We start from the raw sequence: 24,870 nt of genomic DNA on the forward strand, positions 1-24,870 counted from the left end.
ACAACTAACGCCATTTTTATCTTACTTCATTCACCTTTTTTTTCCCATCGGTCTTTACTGATGAAGTCCAAATAAAGCCACGGTAGTTGTACCCGAGAGCGTGCATAGAAAAGCTGTGCGGCCGACTGAAACATATGAAAACTTAGGATGCGGTCAAGTTACTATGTTTGAAGGTTTTAAAACTGTTTAAATGAGGCAAATAAATAACGAATTTGAGCTAGGAAAGGGCCATAATGCATAGTTTTAAATGGGAAATTGAAAATGTCGCTCAATTCAGTCTCTTTCAAATATTTTCAATATTCTTCCATGGAAAAGACATTCATCGAGCAAACAAAATGTCTTTACACAAAATCATGTATTCACAAAGAAGCACTTATGCCAATAACTCCACGATTATTTGCTCAACGAGGATTAGTAATTTGTTTTACTATCTTGGAATTTTTGGCGAGGAACAGTACATGTTGAGTGGGGCATTGGGCAAAAGAAAAAGTTATATTTTCACAGCGCTCCTAAGAAAGTTTACGTGTAAGTTCCAAAGTTCTGAGAAGGCCATCAGCATGTCTGTTAAAATATTTTTTAAGCAGGAAATCAGAGCATTTGTAAATAGAGTGCGGATGTTACCTTCACACAAGAGACAAAACAAACATCTGTTAGGATAGCATACTCGCGGTTTAAAATGAGATACAAACGGACGGACAGATGACAACAAAGTCGCGAAAAAACGTAGTAAAAACAAAGGAGACGCGGAACTTGCCGAGGACCTCTCGGCAGGGACGGCAGTACATTGATCAGGTTATTGTCAGCTTCTGACAAAGTAACAAGATCAATCCGCCACTGAATCGAAACTGAAGCGAGCATGGACTGAACTACATTCTGCATTAATTAAAAACTTTCCATTGAAGGCTGAAATGCGCGGTAATAATGCCTGAACTTGATGTGAGGTCTGCGAAAGGGCAGTTTTGACACGCTTTAACTTGGTTTAGTTTCTAAAGGTCAGTGTTTGATTAAGAATTTTTGAAGTCTGATTGGTTTCTATGGACTCCCAGGGGAATTGATCATACTTGATTGACGAATTTTGGTCGAATTTAGATACTGTACTGAAATATGATTGGCCCCTCTACTGGTACTCTCCCTCCTGATTGGCCCCGCGCGTTGTGCGCGCGCGATTCGCGGAGCTCTTGGTATGCAGTGACGCATGACATGATTCTACGCTGCACTGGATAAACAAAGAGCAAACCTGCCGTGAGGTGCCGTGGGTTTTTGAGTAGTCGTTGTCTTCATCCTTGATTACATTTATTCTCGCCCGTGTTATGTGTGATGCGTCGCAGAGGTGCGCCGTTATTAGATCGTGGAGCTTCGCTAGATAAACATGGGTTGCAACCACAGCAAAAAGCTCGACGATGTAGATTGTGTCAAGACGAGCAAGCTGAACGAAGCATCACGTGAAGTGGGGTGCAAAGAATTAGTCAACAATGAAAAGGGGAAAAACTCTGAGAAGAAGCCAAAGAGAGGACGAGTCCTCGAAGGAAAGCTAAGCTTTGATGCTGTTGTCACGGAGAAATACGAGATCAAAGCGCTCATAGGTAGAGGTTCATTCAGTAGAGTCGTCCGTGTTGAACACAAGGAAACAAAACAACCTTACGCGATCAAAATGTTAAAGGTTCGCGGTGGTAAAAACGGCTTCGAGTCCGAAGTCGCTGTTCTAAGGAAGGTGAAGCACGATTACATTGTTCAACTATACGAAGTTTTTGAGTGTCCAGAGAGAATTTATCTGGTTATGGAGCTCGCAACAGGCGGTGAACTCTTGGATCGCATCGTTTGTCGGGGATCTTTTACCGAACACGATGCTACTCGAGTCCTTATTATGGTACTGGAGGGAGTCAGTTATCTACACTCTCTTGGGATAACTCATCGAGATCTGAAGCCAGAAAATTTATTGTACTATCACCCTGGTAACGATTCCAAAATCATGATCACGGACTTTGGATTTTCGAGCGCTTTTCAAAACTCCGACAGCGCGACAATGGATACAATTTGCGGAACACCGGAGTACATAGCACCTGAAATACTCAAGAGGCAACCGTATACAAATGCAGTGGACATGTGGGCCATTGGGGTAATAACGCACATCCTTCTTAGCGGAGAAATGCCATTTTCAGACGAGAATCGTACGAGGATGTATCATGCAATTTTGAAGGCAAAGTACTCGTATATCACTGAGGTGAGTGCGCTTGTGTACATACATGCATGATAGCGCTCTGTTGATTCGATCTTAGTGGTTTGTTGATCGCTCTCGATTTTGCCTGATGTTATGGTAATCAGGTTAATCGTTTTCGCCGGTAACTACTTTGTTCGTTTTTACGGAAACTTTATACAATAGTAGTATACCACCGTGAGAAAATTCGTGTTTGTAACCTGCCCTACATTGAATACGGTAACTCAACGTAGCGGTAGGATCGATTTTCGCTGGCAAGATTTCAAAGATCTTTTGTGCTCTGACAGGGTTTTCTTGTTCGGATATTGTAATCCGTGTATTAGCGTAAGCAGAAATCGTCTTGTGACAATCGGTACCGTGGTTATTCTTTGAAAAGCTCATATTATAGTGCAATTCTGGACAAACTTAGCGCGTTCGTGCGGCAAATGCTATACCAAGTTATCTTCTTTGTTATTACACAATGCAAATTCGCTTGCCGCGATCTGTAGGACAGTGACCTCTGTAATTAGCTTTCTTTGAAAAGAATCACTTTCAGCGCATAATTGTTTTAATGAAAAAAAAAAAGAAAAAACAAATTATCCTCTAAACTTTATTTTGTGTATCAAATCAAGTGGAGAAGAGAGCTATTGTCTATGCGCTTGGTGCGAAGAACTATTGTTTCTAATAGGGGTCTGGAACGTTCGGGTTTCCTCGTTGAATTAAATAACTGTTTCTATACAGCGGGCATGATCGAAGAAAACAAAAAAGTGATTCCCATAGTCGTGACAATGTTACGAGTAATTTGGCAGTAAGAGATACCGGTGTTTGATTTAATCTCTCGGAAATGTTCCTGATGTCAAAATGTAAGGCAGAACGTTATACTGTATTTCCTGTGATTATGTAAGTTATTTGGTTTCACTGCCAGCCTTCATCGTAAAGCAACCACAGCTACATAGTTTAGCATTGTCCACCTGTTGCGAATCTGCCTTTCTCTTTTCCGTGCAGGTCGCTGAGTAGGGCGTTCGGGGTGGCCTTTTTGATCTCTATAACATTCCGGTCATTTTGCGGCGAACCCAACGCTTGTTTGCGGTCTCGTGCTATCGTCAGAAACATTCGCTCTTATACGGATCATTGTTTACATTTCAGCTATTCGAGACACTCTGCTGTTATTTGTCGTAACATTTAGGCCAGTTGTGAAAGTTTTCCAAGCTGAAAGTTGTTTTGTAGTGTGCTTCAGAATATAACCAAATTTAAAGGATTTCCCGGTGTTAGGAAATATGTAGTGTAAAGTCCTTTTGTTGGATCTAAATCGTATTAGGATCAGTAACTTCAGGAATGAAATGTTTCAGAAGAGTGATAGATGTGGAGATGATATTCTGTTGGTACAAACTTTTTCTATTGTTTTTTTTTTTTTTTTTAGAAAAATTAGATTACCCCATAAAAATCCAACCTCCTAACTCAGAATCATCCAACAGTGGATTTTAATTCACATTCCTACTATTGTGTTGCAAACATGTCTGAAATGGGATAATTGGCCCAAAACCAAGAACTATATTTGGCGAGAGAGATTGTTTAACTCATTAATGGACACTCAGTAAATGTATATGAATAAAGTATCGGGTCACTTTGCATACAAATAAAATTAAGTGGAATTACTAAGCATAAATTCATAAGATCTGATTGGGATCTGATCAAGATCAAACAAGGAAAGAAAACCAAAACTATAATCCAAGTATACAAATATTGTTTTCTCTGATTCTTCATTAAGATACAACCCTTTAAAAGCATGACACCAATGGACTTACCAGTTCCTTTACAAGGTTGAATGGATTCCAAACTCTCTATAGCAGGGGGGCATTGGGGGTTCTGAGCACTACAACCCACTCAAAAATTTCAGCAAGGTCCACAATATTGAAAAAAAAGTCGCCAGATACTGCAATACTTAACACCGAGTCAAAAGTCTGTCATGCCAAAACCACTACTCTCTATGTTAAGTGCAAATAACATAGAAGTAACAATTAAGGATTTGTTGATGAATGTTCAGTTAGATAATTTTCAATTTCATCTTGCTTCTGAAATAATCGGAAACTGGAAAAGGTTTGGAAAACGGTGACAGACTCGAAGGATAATTTTTGATACCATTGAAAATGTTAAAAACCGCATCCCCCAAGTTCGGAGAATGCTGCAGTAAAGCTATTTCAGATTAAAATTACCAAAATGCTGCGAAAAAAATTGTCCAATAGCACACGCACTAAAGTCCCTCTCTTCTATAGAATATTGTAATCCTTCCGTAAAGTATATTTGACTTTTTACCTTTTTGAACTACCCCTTATCGTGGGCTGAACAAAGGATACAACATATTTCAGCCATCAAATTTGCAAAAGAATCTGCAGGCATGTAAACAAAGATATGAAAGTATTTAGTGAGCATATACAATCTCCAAATCTTCATGATTGCTATATTCAATTTCATACGTAAACATGTGACTTAAGAAACTAGACAATGCAATCTAATCATATGAAACTACATCATAACATAGGAAACTCAGGGTAATGAACTCTTAGTTATTTCATGAAAAAATTGTGCAAAGCACCCAACAACAGTGCGCAACTTATTAGACAAACAGAACTAAATGATGATAACGAAAGAGGGCCAACGCTGGTTTTTATGTTGTAAAAATCCCAACCATTCCAGATTCTGGGCATATATGGGGAAATTTCCAGGTGTTATCGGAGATTCAACCAATATTGAATTTGGTGGGAGTGTAGCTAAGCAACTGAGGATTGGTTGCAAGCCAAAACTATCACCTCTATACTTGACGTAGATCTTGCCTGAAAGATCATAGAGCATCCGGGATTTGACCAGACAATAGAAATACTCTCTACCTCTCAATTTGTCAGAAACAATGCCTAAGGATTGCAGATGTATACTATTTACCCCTCTATTAGTCAGTTAGATCTTAGCAGTAGGGACTATGTGGTCAAAGTGCAAAACAGTGAGCTATTCAAAGTTGATTTCCTGCCCCCTTTGAGACAGACCATAATGTAAGTATGGTAGTATTAAATTCTAGAGATGAAATCTAAACCAACTGGTAGTGAGTTGATCATGCAAGCTACAAGTGCAAATCAAAATTAGGATACACTATCAGTAGTATTATGTAACAAAGTTTTCTTAAAATTTTTAAGTGGGTGGATGTTGCTGAAAGTTAGAACAGTATTGTATTTCAGGTCTTAATTTTTAGGAGATAGATACAAGGTGATGTTAAAGGCAAATGGCTCTGAGAATGTTATCATAATAAAGTAAAGTATGTTTTCAGCCTAATTTTGAGTTGCAAGAGTGAAGAACTTTGCTTTCTGACGTTTATTTTTGTATTATAAATAAGATTAGGAAAATTGCATTAACAAAGGAACTTAAAGAATTATGGAACTTAATTATTTGCATTATAGAAGGAATCAGCATAGGGAATATAATTTATACAGTTTAAACACACCCAGTAGATGGGAAATCCTCTATCCCCTTGAGGTACTTTGCAAAATAAAAATTTGAAACATGTTGTATCTATCCATGATCAGTAGGTTAAAATCCATGAGGTGTCTTAATTCATGCCTATAACAGATTGAGGCTATGTTTATCCAGTTCATGTGATTACTATTTTTGACTTGATAAAAACAGTAAGGGCTTGAATTTTTGGAACACTCTGAGAAGAATAAATTAACATAGGCATCAAGCTTGGAAATCTCGTTCGTGATCTTTGGTAAAACTGAAGTGAGGTCATGCATAAGAGTGCTCAGTGCTACCATATGGTAGTGTTAAGCACTGCATCTCAAAGATTAATCCAATTTAGTTTTAAATAGCAGTTATTTTGTTAGATCAGGCAATCATGCAGTTTTCTCCATAATGAAACTAATACAATTCTTAGAATTCTACATGAATAAATCTCTATGGTTTTATTTTTCTATCCAGTTGAGATGTAATAAATTTTATTGACAATGATGGCCAACAAGGGGAGTCTGTTCACTGACCTTGCATTTTGTCAAATGCATTGCACAAGCAAAATAAAAGCTGTGGGGAATTTTATCAACTCAAAAGCTAGAGCTTGTGCTTCGTAGGCCAAATATGAAATAGTGTCATTGCGAGTTGAGAAAATATGACAAATTTTCCTGAAACACAGCCATAATCTTGTTTAGTGAGTATTTCAGCTTGGAAATCTATTTGCCTCACAGTGATGCACTTATCATTGTCTCTCAAACTGTGAAAGGGCTAGACAATGGAATATGAAGCTGCTCAAATTAAATTTACCCTAGTTCCACCATTCCAATGGCAATGCTTTTTCATGGACATCAACAAGTAACAGATGAGTTATTAATGCATCCTTCACCAACAGTTTGATGCCTTGTACTGTTAAGTTTTGATGTTTTTTTTCGTGCAGGTTTCAATGACATCACCCAGCTCCTTCAACTTTATCAATCATTTAGTTCTAATTGCATTTTTTCCAGCCACAAATGTGTCTTTTCTTTGTCTACAGCCTGATTAATCTTGTAACCCATTTTACAAATTGTGAAGTCAGTCCCACCCTTTCCTTTGTTTACAAATAGTTCATATGTTAGGTTTTGTCACAAGTTAGTAGTTCAACATTCACACACGATACACAGTTGAGTTCCCTTTTGTGATTTCTCACTTAAAGCCACTAGTACATTATATTTTCAGTTCTTGCCGTGACACTATGGAAGACAGCAGAAAGCGATAATCACCATATAATCATTTCAGGATTCCACATGATTTAAAACTGATAAATGTTTTCCTTGCAGAAGTATCCTAAAAGGTGTGATCAGTACATCATAAAACTTAACGCAAAAAGTTTTTTTCAAATGGAGAGCATTTTACTATATGAAATCAGAAAATTATGGTTATCCACAATCTTTGTGGTTCTTGCCATTACATTACAAAAGACGATAAACATCTCAAAATCATTTCACAGTGGCATTGACCGACCGCATAATTGAAATCAAAACTTTTCTGTGCAGAAATATCTCAATAGATGTGATCTGCATGTCATGGAAAAACATTGTTGCTCAATTTCAAGAAAATGAAATTGAAAAAAAAAATAGATCGGTCACCCTGCTCATTTGCAAGAAAATGACAGTTTACCTCTATTGTGAACCCCAAACAAAGAGAGAAAGCTACTATTTTTTAATGTGCTTGCACTAGTTGTGTGTGAAATAATGCGCAGTAAGGATGTGCAAGCAATAATACAGAATGCCATTCAATAAACTGAGATGATTTCTAGCATGATGAGCCACTGGCCTTAGCTTGTGCTCGTACTGGTAAATTTAGGTAGTCCAAGAAGAGGTCAACCTGCAACCAATTAAATGACTAACTATTTCTCTATCTTAGGCATGGAAGGATGTGTCAGAACAAGCAAAGAACTTTATTGACAAGTTACTGGTAGTAGATCCTGGTAAGCGGATGACTGCGGATCAAGCTCTTAGAGATCCATGGATTGCACTTAGTGTTGCTTCATCAAGTTTGAAAGACCTTCATCGTTCTTTCAGTCAGAATTGGTTGAAAAGTAGCTCTCGGCTGAACAGTGCTAAATCAAATGCGTCTCAGAATTGGGTGAAAAGTGGCTCTCGAATGAGCAGTGCAAAATCAAATGCATCTCAAAATTCTACAAGATCCTTGAGATCAGGTAGATGCAAGCAAAAAAACAGCTCCCCTCTTCCACTGGACACAACAGCACAAAGCGATGAGTTCAAACAAGGTGGAACCAAATCAAAAGATTTGAAGGATTTGAATGTTAAGCTAACAAAGCAGTTAGCTGAAAAGCTCCATTCTGTAATTAATGAGGATGACAGAGAATTTTTTAACAGCACTACAACAGAGAATGAATGTGAAGTTGCAGTTCTTAAGGTAACTAGAGAATGGACTGGTAACAGGCAACATGGTGTGAGAGGAGATCCTGATACCAACATTCAAACTATTGACTCAAGTTGGAATGTGAAAAGCAAAACAGATAATTCCTCACCCCTACAACATCCTTTAACACACGAAACTTCCAACGAGAAAGCAAAGACAAAGCCAATTCCAATTGTGAGAGACGGAGCACAGCTGTCACATTTAGTAATGAGAGATAATTTCTTGGGCGGGCAAAGTGCACCAGAGACATCTCAAAACTGGTTCCAGGATAGCATTCGTAGAACTTCTTATGCAGGAGAATCGCTAACTAAATTCCACTCATTGTCTCCATCAAGGAAAAACAGAGTATTTTGTACCTATGATAGTAGTTAGGTACTGTACATATTTGTCTGACAAATTTTATTATCAAAGAATTTTATTCAATAAATTTTATAAACAAAGTATTTTGCACTTTTGAAGAGTCGATTTTGTTTTATTTCAAGATTTTCCTACATTATCTTAATTTCAACTTCAGTCATTACTCAAAAAAAATCCAAACTTTGGGTTTGGAGCAACATTATTTTTTCATTTCCAAGCTTCTTTAGTGTACCCTATTTAAGATCTCAGAAAAACTAGATTTTTTTAGGGTATCAACCTTTCTATTTCACTCTGCATGTTTACATTATGTTATCTCATTCTCCTGTTAAACCATATATAAAAGAAAAACATGAATCACTTCAAAATAGATATTGATAATTATAATATTATTGCATTTAAATGTAAATGAAAAATTTTTTATGAAGGTTTTTGTGTGTCCATTTTTAAATATACTATTTGAATAGGGTACCCTCGAGAAAGAGGGCTCTGAAGAATATAACTTATACTGGTATTGTTACTGAAATTACCATGCTGTCAAATGGGGAATATCTATGTACTGTGACCAATTTTCTTTCTTTGGATGACCTGCCACATTCACTGGTTTCGTTATCAGTTGTCACAAGCCATTCCCAACTTTCCAGAAACACCAAATGATGGCAGTTAAAACTACTTTGTTTAGTATTGCTATTTTAGTAAAAAGACTAAAAATTGCCTCATTTGGGGAAATCACTTTTAACTTTTAATGTATGGTGTATCCAGATAATTTGTAGAAGTTGTCAAATGAAGTAGTGTTGGTCACAGTACTGAAATTTGAAACCATTCCACAGTTTAGTGATATCCCCAGTATTGCCACGAAAATGAATTTTAGCCTTCCTTGAGAAGCAAAGTCCTGGACACATTTATTGACTAAATGTATTAACATATATTTTCTTATCAGAAACTTTATACATATTTTTACTTTTATATATTGACCTATTGTTTTGATTTTCATTTATCTTGGTGCAAGGAGACTCTGAAAATATCATTATGTAACTGTGACCAAATAATTATAATGCAGAAGGTTTCAAGATTTCTGGAAATCGTAAATCAGAATTACCTCAAATTTAATATAATTTCAAAGCTGGAGATGTAAAATAAGTAGTTGAGATATAGAGATGTATTTATTTCATATACACATGCTGTAAAGAGAATGCAATGTAAGAAACTGTTTGATTTTTACTTGAAAAATGAATATGCCATTTGTACATGTATCTTATACCAGACACATGCATATTAAAAATTATGCTGGTCATAAAAAAAATTTCAAGATGTTTCAGTACAAGGACAGTTTAGTTTGTAATAGTAGTGTTATGAAGTACTTTAATGTTTCAAATTATTATTATTATTAAGATGACTAAGTCTCTTTAAACGTACAGGATATTAACTCAGTGATCATTCTAATCAAACTGGATGTAACTCCTTGAAAAAAACTGAATTATTTAATTAAAATTCTATCAATTGATGTACATTATGTTTTGTTCATCTGCACTGCATTATTCATTCTCATATATATATATATATAGGAACAAACCTCACTTTCTAAGGTGAACTAGTAACGTGTAAGTGTAGGTAAAGAATTTCTTAACTCCAAGAATTCATGTGACGGTGATTATCATAGGTTACCAATAATTCATTATTTTAATGGAAATACTAAAGTTTTCTGAAGCACAAGGCAAGAATTTTTTTCTAAACTATAAACACTTTGTAAATAAATGTTACTAATTAAAGAGTGCCATTATGATTATTGCATCTTGTTTACTGCACAATTTATGCTTTTTTTTTTCTCAATGATTTTGAGTTATTTGCAATGCCATTAGAACTGGAGCTTCTCTTCTGATGTGTTCCACTTGGTAATGTACTCTGTATATCTAAAAAATCCCCAGCATCTCAACCCTTTACACACAGACATCAGGATATGTATCCTCCATACTGTTAGATCTATACAATTCCTAAGGTGCTGACAAGGAGAATTTGTTTAACAATCAAGGGCTTCTTTAGATGGTTATCATTTCCTTTATTTCTTGTGACAGTTATGTTTCATCCAGAGGTAAAACTCTAAAGAGAAATTAAATGCAAGTCACTTTTTGGAAGTCAAAGAATTAAATCAATTCTCATTCCCATGAGTTGCACATTTATATGTCAGAGGAGTTTACATTTCGTTAAGATTTATTGATTGATTGGCTGGTAAGCTTGAGAAAATAGTGGCAACAATGACTCAAGTCCAATGGCTCATGGCTGCTTCAGATCAACTACTGTTTATTAAATAGCAAAAAGGTACAGGTAGATACAGTAGTTACAATCACCTCAGGATAGAAATCCAGACCATTGGCTAATGGCCATCTTATTTGATAGGGTACCCTATTGACTACTAGCCAAAGAAAAGCTTAGAGAAAAAATGTGATTCCACTCATGATCCCATCAAGGCTAAAACCTGCATCCGTAGAAGGTGTAACACCAACTGTTTGACAATCATGATTCCTTGGCTTTTCAATGCTTTAACATTTATGTCACCTGTTGGATCAGAACAAGTAATTTGATCATCTATGTAAGGGTAGTCCTGAGAAGGGCTGTAATGTCAGTAGCAGTGACTGATACTGTGACACCTTAGCAGAAGTCATTACTGGAGTCAACTCAACTCCAAATCCTCTTGGCTCTGATGACTTTGGCTGAGGTTATGGAAGCATCAGTCACTACTACACAGGACAGTCCTTCTCAGAAATACTCTTACTTGAAAAATCAGATTACATAATTAAAGTTTACATGTTGATTCTGACAATTTACTGTTTGAAGTTGTTTGATATGCAAGATCTTGTTTTATTGTGTGCTACTACTGCAGCACCTCCTTTATTCATAGTTGAGGTCACTAACTGATGATGAACCAGCATCTTATTAAGGTAAAGAAGAGGCATTGAAAGTACTTGTTTCATCAGGCCACACTTATTCATATTTCTTTGGTGCTTATTCAAGCACCAAAGATATTTCTGGGCAACTGTGCTCTTTTTGGTTGCCTAGTGGTGGTGATGACAAATCTTTTGAAGCTTGGTCTGGATTTAATCACTCTGAACATGAATTGTTTATACATTCCCTTATAGCCCCTAATAGGGGCCATAAGTCACAACTGTAAATATCTTGGCAGTAAAATTCTATTTGTGCCAAGTCTTTCTTAGTAAGTTTACACCAGGTTTTTCTTTAACCCCTTCATTGCCTGCATGACTGAGCATGTTACACCATTTACAGTTTGTGTGCCTACATGAGAAATCAATGTCAAAAGTTAGAGAGTAACAGTCAAATCCCTGGCACTGGAAATTTAAAACAAACTGGCCTCTAAAACTCAAAGCAAGTTAGAATTCCAAGAAATAATGTCAATGTGCATTTATTTAGCACAAGACTTCTCAGTGGGGTTTGCAGTTAAAGGTTAATAAAAATGAGTAAAAGTGGACCAACAATTTTTTTTTTCTTTTTTTACACTAGGATCAAAGCTAGAAAGAGCAAAAGACACTGTTGATCCAGTCAAACAAGAAGGCATAGATTACAGAATTCCCTGTGAATGTGGCAAAGTCTACATCAGTGAGACTGGAAGACCAATGCGACTGAGACAGAATAAAGGAGCATGACTGAGACATCCAACTAGCTCATACCCAGACCTCCACTGTTTCAAAACACACTCACAACACTGGACACCAACCACTTTTGGAATGAGGTTGAGTTTATTGATTGTGATCCTCACTGGTACACTCCCACATCAACAGAAACAGTGGAATAGAAATTCCCAAAGCGTGGATACCCACAACAAAAAAAACACAACAACAGGAGAGCCATACAACAGTGGACTGCCAAGAGAATAACATCAAAGATCAAAATGCACCAATCACAGCTGTGGAATACCAGCCAATCACAGCAGAGCATCCTACTTTCTAAGAAGACCTGAAATCAGTTGACCTTATCGCCTGATGAAGACTAGCAGTATGCAGTCAAAATGTTGCAATCCACATCATAAGTGATAGTATCATGAGACAAACAATAATACATATATCTTATTAACCAAGCGCGAGGGCCGTACTGGGACAATATTGGCCCGAGGTCTTAACAGTACGGACCGAGCACAGCGAGATCCATACAAAAAAGACCGAGGGCCGATGTTCTTCCAGTACAGTCCCAAGCAAGCTTGGTTAATAAGAGATTTATTATACGACTGAAGTTCAAAGCGACGCAAGTGCGGTATCATTCGGGACCATTTGGGACAGTGCCCGGTCCAGTACTTAGAGAATACTGGACTGGCAATAGAGCATTTTGATTGGTTGATTTTTGTTATTGGCCCTCTGACTGCCCGAGTCGTGTAATAATTTATTATTATTGGACCAACAAAATTCAGAAGGGATCGAGGAAAGAATTATCTGTTTCTCTCCATAGTTCTCTCACATTTTTCCCTCTCTAAACCTCCTTTTTTTACCTCATCCCCACAAACTGAGTACCACTAAAAAGCCAAGTTACCCAACAAGTTATCTTTAAGCCATCTGGCCAACAACTTCCACAAATTATCCCAGTTTCCAATGTGGAGAAGACTAAGAGTATCACACTAGTTACTCCCCATTGAAGGAATGCCAGTTCCTAAGAGAGAAACATCCAAGCATCTTGTCACATATTCCTTGCCTGTCACCCCAACAGTTTGTTGATAATCTCCAGGTAATAATCTTTGCTTATGACACCCCTGAATCACACAGGAAGGTCACAATAATTAAGGAAATGATCAACAACTGAAGCAGTTCTTGTTTGTTGAATAAATTCTCCTTTTTAGCACCTTAAAAATTTATGGCGAACGGTATGGAGAATTTACATAATGATATAAGGAGGTTCAACTTTGTCTTGCCAGAAAATGTCTCAATGTCTCTTTTTACTCTGAGCACTTGCACTTTGCATTTATTTCAGATAACGTCAGTGTAACATTATGTGTATATCGCTCCAAGAAAGAACCTTCACGTAAAGGATAAGCCTTCCAACCTAATTTCACTCTCTTCTCCTACATGGACTATATATATATATGATGTAAATATCTTAATACAGTTAGTAAGTTTATACATAATTGCTTGTTTCTCCTCTATCTCCCTCGTTCTTACCTTCCATTAAATCAGGTATTAATCGATTTACTTATTTAGTAATTTCCCACATTTAAAACGGCGTTTTTGTTGAGCTTCATTTCACCCGGGAATCTCTCTTTTAAAGCCCCTCCTGCTGTCTTCAAATTAATTTTTGTTTCCCACAACAAAAAAGTAGAATAGGCCATCAAGATTTTCTTTAATCCGATTCAGAGATAGAACATACCTTAAAATTCCATGATGAGCTGGTTTAGATGTTGTATAAATCCTATTTTCAACGAGAATTATAATTAGACGGAAAAGTTGTCCAATATTGATAATTATAATGACGCGGGGAAAATTTGTACATGACCTTCCGAGGTGCGGTCCCCAGAAAAACCCGCGCGCGGGAAAAACTTAACCACTTGGGACCCTGGTAACGAAGAAACGCTGATTATTCTCTCAAGGGTAGGGAGAAAATAAAAATTTTATTTGATCAAGATTGTTCTTTGATTTTGAGAAGAAACTAAATTAAGCCCTCTACAGAAAAATGATAGTTTCTTATTACCACTGTTTTACTTCAATATTGTTGAGGCTTCTAAAAGCAGCGAAATTTTTGATAATGTAAAAATAATTTGAACAGCCCTCCCCTACTCGAAACACTACATAAAGGCCACTCCAACGGGCGCACTATTTAAATTTCACTGTTAGCCAATCACATCAACGCACGGACTTTTTGCAGCATGTAGCTCGGCTTATCATGGCGGATTTCGGTTCTCCGGGAACGCCAAGTAGACATGAAAAATCTCTCGGTTTATTGACAACGAAATTCGTTAGTTTGTTGCAAGAAGCCAAAGATGGTGTCTTAGATCTCAAAGTGGTAAGTATACGAAGAAATCTTGGTTTTTGGTCCACAAAGGAAGACATTTTTTGGTTCGCCGAACCTTCCTTTGTGGCCCTGATAAGCGTTCACCATCTGAAGTGTTTACTTTGTCGATTTTAGGCAGCCGATACGCTAGCTGTACGCCAAAAACGACGAATTTACGATATAACGAATGTACTTGAAGGAATTGGACTGATAGAGAAGAAATCGAAGAATAGCATCCAGTGGAAGTAAGTAAAACTATCAAAGGGGAATTAACTTCATGTGACGAGAGCATTCGCGCGGGACCACCAAACGAATTCCATCGCAGTTCCCTTAATCTCGCGGGAGACAGGTAGGGAGATAGGTCCACGACCGATTCTTCCAAAAACATGCTCTCTGCAATAAAACCTCGTAGAATATAGATTTTGAAAAAGAGAAGATCATTTAGAGCGAAAGTAAGTATTTTCTTGGCAGTTCTTTACGTGTTCAAGGTTCGGGCGCGTGTTTCCAGCGCGCAGAACATGGTCGAAGACATATTTACCGCCATTATTTTGGCGCCGTTTGTTATAGGGGAGTTGTCGTTTAAGGGCGAAAATAAATGTAATAATTTCTCTTGAGGACAGATCAGGGTGTTGTTTCATACCCAAGGTAAGTTGCTCCAAAAAAAAGTTTTATTTAGGCAGGCTTGCGTAAGCCAAAAACAAAAGAGGAAGTCAAAATTTCGTGATCATTCAATGATTTTTGGGGACTGTAGTGATTAGTATAATCTTAAAAAGTTCGATGTACTTGGCCAATAAAATGACATTTTAAGTATGTTATGAGTGTTTCATTGAGATATCTTCTATTGTTAGTTGTTCAAATGACTAGAACCTCACGTGTGAATTTTTAGCGTGACTACAGCTGAACTTTAAATCGTAAATGTGAACGACAGCAAGCGCTAAAATTATATTATTTTGTTGCTTTTCTTGGATTCCCGCCAAACCATACCTTAATTTCAGTTCTTGGCCTTAACCATTTCTCCAAGTATGGTTGAGTTTAGCTCAGAAACTATATTAAATAATTTAGATTTAATCGTTTTCGTGATAAATAAAATTTTGAAAATATTTTACCCATTCTCCCCCCCTAGGTCACTGGTACCCAATATGTTTTTATTTATTAGCTCTCATACTCAATACCGTATGATGCCAAGAATTGGAGGAGATTAAAAATTACATTGGACTGGGTGTTGAATTTCTTCCAGCATATCTTTCCCAGCTAATTTTTGTTCGAAAAGCTCCTGTTTGCATGGTTTGACAAAAATATAATTTTCCCGATCAGAGTCTACAAATTTAGAACTAGTTTTTTTTTTTTCATTTGAAGCTGATATTCATGCTGTATGCTTTGCATCAGCAAGTTTACTAATGTTTTATTTTTTGTTTTGTTTTTTTTTTAGTGAAAGGGAACTCCTAAAGTTCTTTTACTTGATGGGGGGAAAACGAAGATGGTCTGAATTTGATTGTTCCCCGGTTTTCACATGGGTTACTTGCAACACCCAACATTTCTTGCATGAATGTTGCATGATATGTGTTGGATGTTCAATTAATTATTTTCAACCAGCTTCCAACATTTTTTTGGCACCTCCAACAATGTTGTTTTAAATCTGTTTTAACCCCATCATCATTCTTTTTGGTTTATTCCAACCTTTCTGGTATTTATTTCCCCTACCATAGACTATTTCAAGGCTTTGTTTCAGTTAGACAAGATCTTCTGTAATGCAAACAAATTGTTCAAAATAATTTTTAAATGTTTTTTTTCCAGGGGTGCAGGACCCGGGTGTAACACAAGGGAAATATCAGACAAGCTTGTGCATTTAAAGGGAGAGTTGGAGAGACTGGAAGACAAAGAAAGGGAACTCGATGAGCAAAGGCTGTGGGTCCAACAGAGTTTAAAAAATGTCTCAGAGGATCCTGAAAATGAGCAACTTGCTTATGTCACCTATGAAGATGTATGCCATAGTTTTAAAGGAGACACTTTGTTGGTCGTCCAAGCTCCATCTGGGACACAGCTTGAGGTTCCAATTCCAGACACAGTAAGATCAGAATCCTTTAAGTAATATTTCTGTTCAAGGTTCTCTCTTTAATGAATGTTTTCCTTTAATCATAGACTATTACCTTGTTCTAATCTCTATGCTTTCTACTTTGTTTTACAATACTTGCTGCCTGTTACAATGACAAGAACAAATCTAACAGTGCTAGCAACAGATCATGGGGGTTATTAGTACTATAATTATTTTGATATATCAACAAAGTTGAAATGGTAAATTGGCCACTGTACCGATTACAAAAGCTGAAGTTTCGAGCGTTAGCCCTTCGTTAGCCCTTCGTCGTTAGCTCTTCGCTCCGACGAAGGGCTAACGCTCGAAACATCAGCTTTTGTAATCGTTACAGTGGCCAATTTACCATTTCAACTTTGTTGATATATCCAAATTATTTTGTTACCCCCACCGACGCAGCCCCAAACAGTTTCTTTAGAAACTATCAGCCTTTATTAGTACTATAAGTCTTGTATTAATAGTTCTGCAGTATTTTTTATATTTATTATCTACACAAATCATCTACCCTGGTTAATAAAATGAATTTGAAAATTACCAGAACGATGCCAGAAAAGTTTCGGGTGAGATTGTCAAATTGCCATTCTTTATCCATAACAGCAGTTCACCTCTGGACCTCTCTCAACCAGAATTTTACACTGTGTTCTCTATTCCTAGAACATTTTCACCCAGTGAAAAGTTATGTTTTCAAGGCCCAGTTCCAACATCAAACTTTACAAGAGATCAATAAAGGCTGATAGTTTCAAAAGAAACTGTTTGGGGCTGTGTCGGTGGGAGTAATGAAATAATTTGGAGATATCAACAAAGTTGAAATGGTAAATTGGCCACCGTAACGATTACAAAAGCTGACGTTTCGAGTGTTAGCCCTTCGTCGGAGCGAAGAGATACAAGAGATGAACAAGAGATTTACAAGAGATGAACTAAACAAAGAGAATTGAGTCCAGGTTAAGTTCAATGTTAGAATTAGTTGGGTTTCTCCAAGTGAATTTGGATCAACCAACCTGTTCTTTCCATCTGCTCTGGGTGGATAGAATGGGTGAAGATCGAATGTGGGACAGACATCAACTTTTTCATGGATTGAACTTCCTGAATCATTTTTTAAAAAAAATTGATTTGCCTGTATTTGGGTGTCCTGTTGGCTAAAGGATTTGTTGTTGTTGCCCTAAATTTGGTTCAATGAATTGTATTCAACAATCAAACTTGACCAGTTTGGGTCAATCAAAATTACCATGTTTCATGTGAAGTTCAGCATTGAAACTGGGTTTAAGCATTCAATTCACATGTAACTAGGGGAGCCATATAGTAAATAATGGTTTTAAAAAATTTAACTCCAAAAGAGGACCTGGTAAGGATACTAGTTTAGTCAAGAATTCAACACAAGTAGTGTGAATACCTTAACCATTGAATACACTCATGATTGCTATACCTGAAAATTTTGAAATTCCCTATAGGCTCATAAATACATTTTCAATTTCAGCAGGAGGCTGTTGCTACCTTTAAGACACTAGATTCTCTTTACTATCTTTCTTGAGGTGGAGGTTTGTAGACATACTTAGTCTATTTTTACTAAAACGTCTCTGCAGACTCCAAGTGCCCATCAATCTAGGAAATTCCAGATCCATTTAAAAAGTCAGTCAGGTCCTATACATGTGCTGCTGGTAAACAAGGATGCTGCAGCAAACAACCCTGTGGTGACGCCTGTCCCTCCACCAGCCAGTGATGTCAACTCGAATGACCATGCAGTAGTGAAGGAGGAACCCATGGAAACTAACGCTGATCCTAAACATGCTAATGATATCAATGCTAAAGTGGGAGCAGTCAAAACTGAAGTGCTTGAGAGCAGCAGGGGTATCATGTTACATTCATGATTTACCGTAAACACTGGTGGATAAGCTGCACCTTTTCTTCCAAAATTTCTGTAACTAATTAGGGGTGTGGCTTATCTGCGATAACTTTTGGAAAATGTGCAGCAGATTAGGATAAATTTATCCTATTCATTGAAAATTTATGAGTCTGCATCAAATGGTCTGTTATGAAGCTACTGGCAATTCTGTTAGTTAAATAAAGACTTCCTGTTGTTATATTTTTTTATTGAAAAATTGACAGGAATGAAAAGAATACTGGTAAGAGTAAGATCAAATATAAGTGTAAGTTGGTTCATGTAGATGTCATGTCAATACCATTACAACTAAAATTGTAAGTGAGCATTCAAAGTGTTATCTATTTTTAGTCCTATTGAATTTATGCGGTTGTAGAGCAACCAATATAGAGCAACTTTCTCAAGACTCCACTTATGATTTTTTTTTTTTATTTCATTTCAAAAGCCTTTTTTCCTCAAAGTTGAGTTGCCAAACTTGAGATACAGTGTATCTGCGATTGCAGCCAAACTGTCAACTAGTGTACATGGTAGTTGACAATCGTGTTATTGGTTGAATTGGTTGCTACTTTCTTGCCACATGTTCATCTGTTTCATTAACCGAAATATATGTTTTTGTTATCTTTATTTCAACAGCTAACGAGCTCAAAGAAGTGGCTAATGACATAATATTTGGAAATAATCTGAGAGGTAAAAGTTTGACCTTTTTTTATTTATCACAAGATGGCTGGGAATATTTCTATTTGTGCTGTATGTTCACTGAAGTAGGAAATTTTAAACTCATCAGCTAGAGGAAATGTGAAAATTGAAGTAAACTTTAAGCAGCACTGGACCAGATTGGGTATAACAAACTCCTCACACTGTGTAAAGTGAATTTAGAACCTATAGGAACCAGCTGAAATGGTTGGAGTACTTGGGTTGTTAGAAGTGGTCTTGCAATTGGTAGCTGCTTAAATAAAGTGATTGCCTATAATTTAATCAATGGCTCTGGCCTCAGAAGGTGCAGATACAAATCAGTAAGAGTGCAGTGATAGTCATTTTAAAGGTTGAAGATTATCAGTAACTGGCCATGTTTGAAATTGCCTTTATGAGGTATTCAGAATGAGAATGGTGACATGGTGATAAAGGAACCCATCTATGTAACCAGTGTTCTCCCTTGTTTAAGCATGAAAGGTAAAAGACATTTTCAAACTGGTAGAGCATTCCTTTTACCTGTTCAAGAATTCCAAGCAGTTTTAGGCAGTATTAAGAAGTAAAACAACCACCTGAAAGTGAGAGTACTGTGTAACTACTTCCCATTTTTGATGTTCTTTTATGATTGCAGATACCAGTTTTGCTGAAGAAGTTATGGATGATTTTATGTCAGCAGAGGGTGTGTGTGAAGCTTTTTTTGAAAGCCTTTTAATCCTTGGACTTTTCTCGCTCACAGATAAGTTGTCAAAATGCACAACATAACTGAATATACCTCAACAGGAAAAAACAGGAAAATAGCCCATAATATTCTTAAAATGGTGTTCACAATTTTCATTTTTTACATCCAGTGTGATTAAGTCTCCTTGTGAAATTTTATTTAAGAGAGGAGATTGTTATGCTATTTTTACAATTGCTTGTTGATACAGGCAAGAAAGCTATTTTAAGTCAACTTCCTAGGTATCAGTAATTTTCATGGTTAGCTTTTTGTGAACATTCTCTACTGCATGCTGCACATATAATTTTAAAGATGATTTCAACAAATTGCAGGCTCCATTTGGTATTTAAGTCTCACATATTTGTACTTGGGTATCATCTGTTCCTCACCATTTTCATCAAGCATTCTTTTCTCTCCCAGAGAAAGCGATATCTGTGTCATGTAGTGATTCTCATCCAGTAAAGACATTTTAGAAAAATGAACAAAATTGTCGAGTTTCCTTAAACTTGTCACTCTTTCAAAATCTAGGCATAACAAATACAAAATTAAATGGAAAACAGATGTAATTACACCATTAAAATATTTCTTTACTTCAAATTCACAACAGTTTTATGTCCAATCCACAGTGTATGCACCTTTACTTCGTTTGTCACCACCACCAGGAGAGCATGACTACTACTTCAACCTAGATGACTCTGAGGGCGTCTGTGATCTATTTGACATTCCAAACCTAGATATGCCTTCTCCGTTAGCAGGAGCAATGGCATCCACGTAATAAATGGATCTATATAAACCTGTACCACTGTTCCGCTAATCCTGCTTTTGAAGTGGTTGCAATCTGGTTTGAAATATCAACATATGTGTCCATTACTTGGTGAGAGAGCCATATAGCTTGGTGTGGAGTATTTGTGTTATACACAAAGCCTACGACTGGAGATCGCTTTTCTGATGGTGCAAGTTCAGAAAGAAATAATCATTGATATGTGATTGGAGTGTTTCCTTGTATTCAGACGATTGCAAATGTGGATTTGTAACAAACCAAAATCAGGGTCAGGTAGCAGATGTAAAGCTATCAGAAGAATGTGTGAAATTCATCACTGGATGGAGTAGGTAGAGGTCTGTCAGTCATTGGAGCCATGTTAAACATGGAGCTATATTTAGTTCTTATTAACCGAGCGGGAGGTCTGTATGGGAGAATCTTGACCGAGGTTGCCAGTACAGACCAAACGCAGTGAGGTTCTGTACCAGCAACTGAGGTCAAGATTCTCCCATACAGACCAACCTAGCTCAGTTAATAAGATGTTTATTATATGGCTGTGTCTAGAAAGCAAAGGAACATATCCTTTGTAACTTTTTTTTCTAGACCGGTCTAGATGCCAGTCTAGACAGGAAAATCTGGGCCGCTTTCATTATTGTGAGACACAGCCGTATAATAAAATGATTTATTATCCAACTAACCTAGACGAGTACAAATAACGCCATAGACGAGTACAAATATCACACAGTATTTGTACTTGTCTATTGTAGTACCAGTTAAACAGGTTTTCTCGCATCGCGCAAGCGAAGAATTGGATTGTAGTTACGAAAAAAAAAAAAAAGCAAATGGCAGACAATTTGAATCATATTTCAGATGACGAAGTGTCAGAATGACTGGCAAGTATAGGCCCAAGTTCATTAGATGAATCGAACGAAGAAAAACAGCTTGACGACCAGAAAATTTCTTCATTTAATGAAGAAAATAGAAACAGTGACACAACAATGCGCCAATTCCGTTTCGCTTCGCATACTTCTGTCACGCACTCCCTGTAAATAAATATCCGCTAAATTTGCCCGCACTGAAATAACAGTTTGGTGTGTTGGATAAAAAATAACTTGTTAGAAATTTTGTGTAGTATCCCTGAGTATTTTTACTCGTTATTTGTATTTTGACGAGCCCTACGGGCTCGTCAAAATACGGCACAACTCGTAAAAATACTCAGCGATACTACACAACAAAATGTCCAATAAGATATATATATTAACCCTTCAGCTCTCACCCAGTGATAAACAAGTAACTTCTCTTAAAGGTATCTATTCATTCTACAGCAACCAGGTAGTGAGAATACTCAAACTTATCATTTGTTCTTTATCTTGATCTAACACCAAATTCTTGTAACTAATTTACAAGGAAGTGTGTAGCAGCTAGAGGGGAGAACTGCAAGGGAGGGTAAAAAGGCCAGCGGTGTGTCAAGAAACACCCAGGCAACATGGAATTTCTCTGTTTCTCCACCATTCAAACTTTGCTGAATCATTGGAAATTATTTGATGACATTGTGTCAGACTCTCTTGATATTTGTGATAAGCTAAAACTGTTGGTAAGTTTTTTGTTTTGTTTTGTTTTGTTTTTTTTTACATCCCTGGCTGTTGAAAACAGCAGTTTCTCATAGCAGTGTTTGCAAATACAGGCAATTGATCAGAAAAAATGGGAGAGCTTCCCATTTGGTCCCAGATCATCCCATTAAATAAGACCTTGAATTCTAGTTCTCAAAGTGCTGATAAAGCCAAGAAACCGAGAAACAGTGAAATAATTATTCTGTAACCTGGGCGTTATCTGACAATGAAAACCAAGTTTACAGTGTATGCTCAGAGAATACAGGCATTTAATTGTTTAGCTTTTGCTTAGTTTTACAATCACTTCATCATTGTTACAAAGAATTTTCCCTATGATGTTGATGATGCCAGTCATAATTAATTTAATTGATATTATTAGTAGTAGCATCATCGTTGTGATAATTGATACTATTATGACTTTGTCATTTTTATGAACACTTGCCTTACATGTTTATAATGTTCTCATTTTTTGTTTTGTTTTTTTCTTTTTTTCTCTCTCTCTGGAATGGTTGTTACACTTAAGGCAACAAATAATCCAGAACTAATTTTGCAGAGCATGGTTTGATCTGTGAATCAGATCCTTACTACCTAGGAAACACTTAATCAGCTTTCATGAAACACTTTCTAGAATTTTGCAACAAGAATAATTTGGTTTGTGTTGACTAGTTTGAATCATTCGACTTTTTAATTTAGAACTGATTTTGCAGTGCGTGGTTTGAAGCTTGATTTGCAAGTCCAATCCCTATCACTTTGGAAATACTTTCTAGAATTTTGCAACAAGGATTTGGTTTTTGCTGACTAGTTTGGATCATTAGATTTTTGATTTAGGACTGGTTTTGCAGTGCATGGTTTGAAGCTTGATTTGCAATTCAGTGTAATGTTCTAGAGTATTATTAGTGCAACAAAGAACCAGTATAACTTTTATTAGCTTATTTGTTTGTCACCAAAACTGAAAAACTTCTGCATATATGTTCTATAAAAAAAAATTTTCCAGACCTGTATATCACCCTGATTAGTCTTTTCAGAAGTGGTTATTTGAATTTATGGTTATCATTTCAAATCTTACTTACCACGTCTTGTATTTACTGTTTGAAGCAAGAAAATGTTTTCATTCAAAGTGATTATTTTCAAGGCTTATTTTTTACCTAATGTACATGTGTGTTTGATAATACAGTATGTAAGATGTACTCTTTAAAATATGATGCTAAAAGGGAAGCGTTTAAACCCAAAAAAAGAAACAGTTGTTTTAGCTATTCACTGTCTTAGATCATGGTGTTAATACTACAAACGTTTTGCCACAAATTGCAATTTTTGCCTTTGAAAGGTCAGTTGAAGAGTGGTTCTTGCTGTTGGTTAGACAATTGGCAATCCCTCTTACCTTTTCATGTATGCAAGTTGTTGAACTAGTCAAAAGAAAACATCAAATAGAAACTTTTTACGTGGATGCTTTTTTTTTTTATTCCACTGATTTCTACTGCCACATACAATAGGATCGAGGGGCTGCCAGAGGTCTATTGAGCTAAATAAGTTAAATATCGAGCCTAAGATTTGACGAACATTTAGATGGCTTTTCAATCCGGCACTGTAAATTGTTAATTCACTGAACCAGTTGTCACATATTTTTTTATTCTAAGTGCTGAGAATGTTAGCCCTGAATAGTTCAATACTAATGTAAAATTTCCTTTTTCTGTTTTCCCATACTCTTGGGGAAAAAGTGCCTGCTGCTTTTTTTATTTTTTTTATTTTTTGTGGTTTGTTTGCTTACTTGTGTATACTAAACTTTCTTCACTGTAATTCAGTTCATGTACTCCTACAGTAATTGTTACTCTATTTCGAATGATAGACTGTGTGTACTTGATTCGTGTTACGCAGAGCTTTTAACTGTTGTAACGTATTTCAGTTGGCTTAGGCCCTGTTTACAAGCAGGTAGGGTAACCCTTGTGCTAGCGTTACCCTGGCAGGAGGGTTACCCTAGCGCTCCCACATTTTTTTTTTTCATCGACGTGTTTACAAGGAAGCTGGGGTTACCCTAGCTGCCTTGTAAACGCTCTCCTGGGGATAACTCGCCTACCCGGGACAACTTTTTACTCGTTTCCAGACCCTTTGAACATTGATAACGATGCGTGCGGTTACCAAGCATAGGTAAGTTTTCCCGAGTGGTAGGGTAACCCTACCTGTGAAATTTTGCTTGTAAACCCGGGCTATCTTTGTCCCGCCTGTTAGGGTAACCTTGCACAAGGGTTACCCTCCTTTGCTTGTAAACAGGGCCTTAGGCACTACATTGATCTTAAACTAATTTTTCATCTCCTTCCGATGAAGTTATAAAAGTATTTTGTACATATAAAAATATATAATAAAATATCTGACAACCAATGAAGTGTGTTGCGAGCGACCATAGCAATGAGAATGTGCCAGCTTTGAAGATCTAAGCAGGGGTGAAGGAGACTCGTAAAGGAGAGGTTTAAAATGGCTTTTACAGAAACGGCAAAAAAATTAACCCTTATCTTACTTGCACTTTAATTCGCAATTAAATCCGTTGGAAAGAGCAAAAAAACCTCTAGGTTACTGCTAGTGCTAATAATCACACCAATGGTGTAGCTCCATTAAACCACTCAACCTACAATTCCTCTATTATCTCTGACGAAGGGCTAACGGTCGAAGCGTTAGCTTTAATAGGGAGTTTA

The 24,870-nt window shown here is 36.7% G+C and overlaps 2 protein-coding genes and 1 long non-coding RNA gene across 3 annotated transcripts; 2 read left to right on the forward strand and 1 right to left on the reverse strand.

The window, feature by feature from the left end:
- The first annotated feature begins 1,201 nt into the window (after positions 1–1,201).
- On the forward strand, positions 1,202–10,250 carry LOC111341736 (serine/threonine-protein kinase H1). The gene is made up of 2 exons (XM_022948729.2): positions 1,202–2,221; positions 7,589–10,250. The coding sequence occupies exons 1-2, from the start codon at positions 1,370–1,372 to the stop codon at positions 8,480–8,482; spliced, it is 1,746 nt and encodes a 581-aa protein (XP_022804464.1). The 5' UTR covers positions 1,202–1,369; the 3' UTR covers positions 8,483–10,250.
- Positions 10,251–10,745: 495 nt separating this feature from the next.
- On the reverse strand, positions 10,746–13,957 carry LOC148734557 (uncharacterized). Its single transcript, XR_015998657.1, has 2 exons — positions 13,826–13,957; positions 10,746–11,017 (listed from the first exon to the last, which is right to left on the reverse strand). It is a non-coding gene; the product is annotated as an uncharacterized LOC148734557 (long non-coding RNA).
- A 357-nt stretch (positions 13,958–14,314) lies between these two features.
- On the forward strand, positions 14,315–24,559 carry LOC111341734 (transcription factor E2F5). The gene is made up of 7 exons (XM_022948727.2): positions 14,315–14,458; positions 14,582–14,691; positions 16,241–16,511; positions 18,116–18,380; positions 19,045–19,098; positions 19,733–19,780; positions 20,443–24,559. The coding sequence occupies exons 1-7, from the start codon at positions 14,339–14,341 to the stop codon at positions 20,589–20,591; spliced, it is 1,017 nt and encodes a 338-aa protein (XP_022804462.1). The 5' UTR covers positions 14,315–14,338; the 3' UTR covers positions 20,592–24,559.
- Positions 24,560–24,870: the final 311 nt, after the last annotated feature.

This window comes from Stylophora pistillata, chromosome 3 (genome assembly GCF_964205215.1).
Source record: "Stylophora pistillata chromosome 3, jaStyPist1.2, whole genome shotgun sequence".
NCBI lineage: Eukaryota > Metazoa > Cnidaria > Anthozoa > Scleractinia > Pocilloporidae > Stylophora > Stylophora pistillata.

Bases quoted from the DNA above. Each gene is read 5' to 3' on its own strand.
- LOC111341736 (XM_022948729.2), top strand. From the start codon at position 1,370: ATGGGTTGCAACCACAGCAAAAAGCTCGACGATGTAGATTGTGTCAAG. The intron at 2,222-7,588 runs GTGAGTGCGCTT...TCTCTATCTTAG, and splicing joins AGTACTCGTATATCACTGAG to GCATGGAAGGATGTGTCAGA.
- LOC111341734 (XM_022948727.2), top strand. From the start codon at position 14,339: ATGGCGGATTTCGGTTCTCCGGGAACGCCAAGTAGACATGAAAAATCT. The intron at 16,512-18,115 runs GTAAGATCAGAA...ACGTCTCTGCAG, and splicing joins AGGTTCCAATTCCAGACACA to ACTCCAAGTGCCCATCAATC. The intron at 18,381-19,044 runs GTATCATGTTAC...TTATTTCAACAG, and splicing joins AGTGCTTGAGAGCAGCAGGG to CTAACGAGCTCAAAGAAGTG.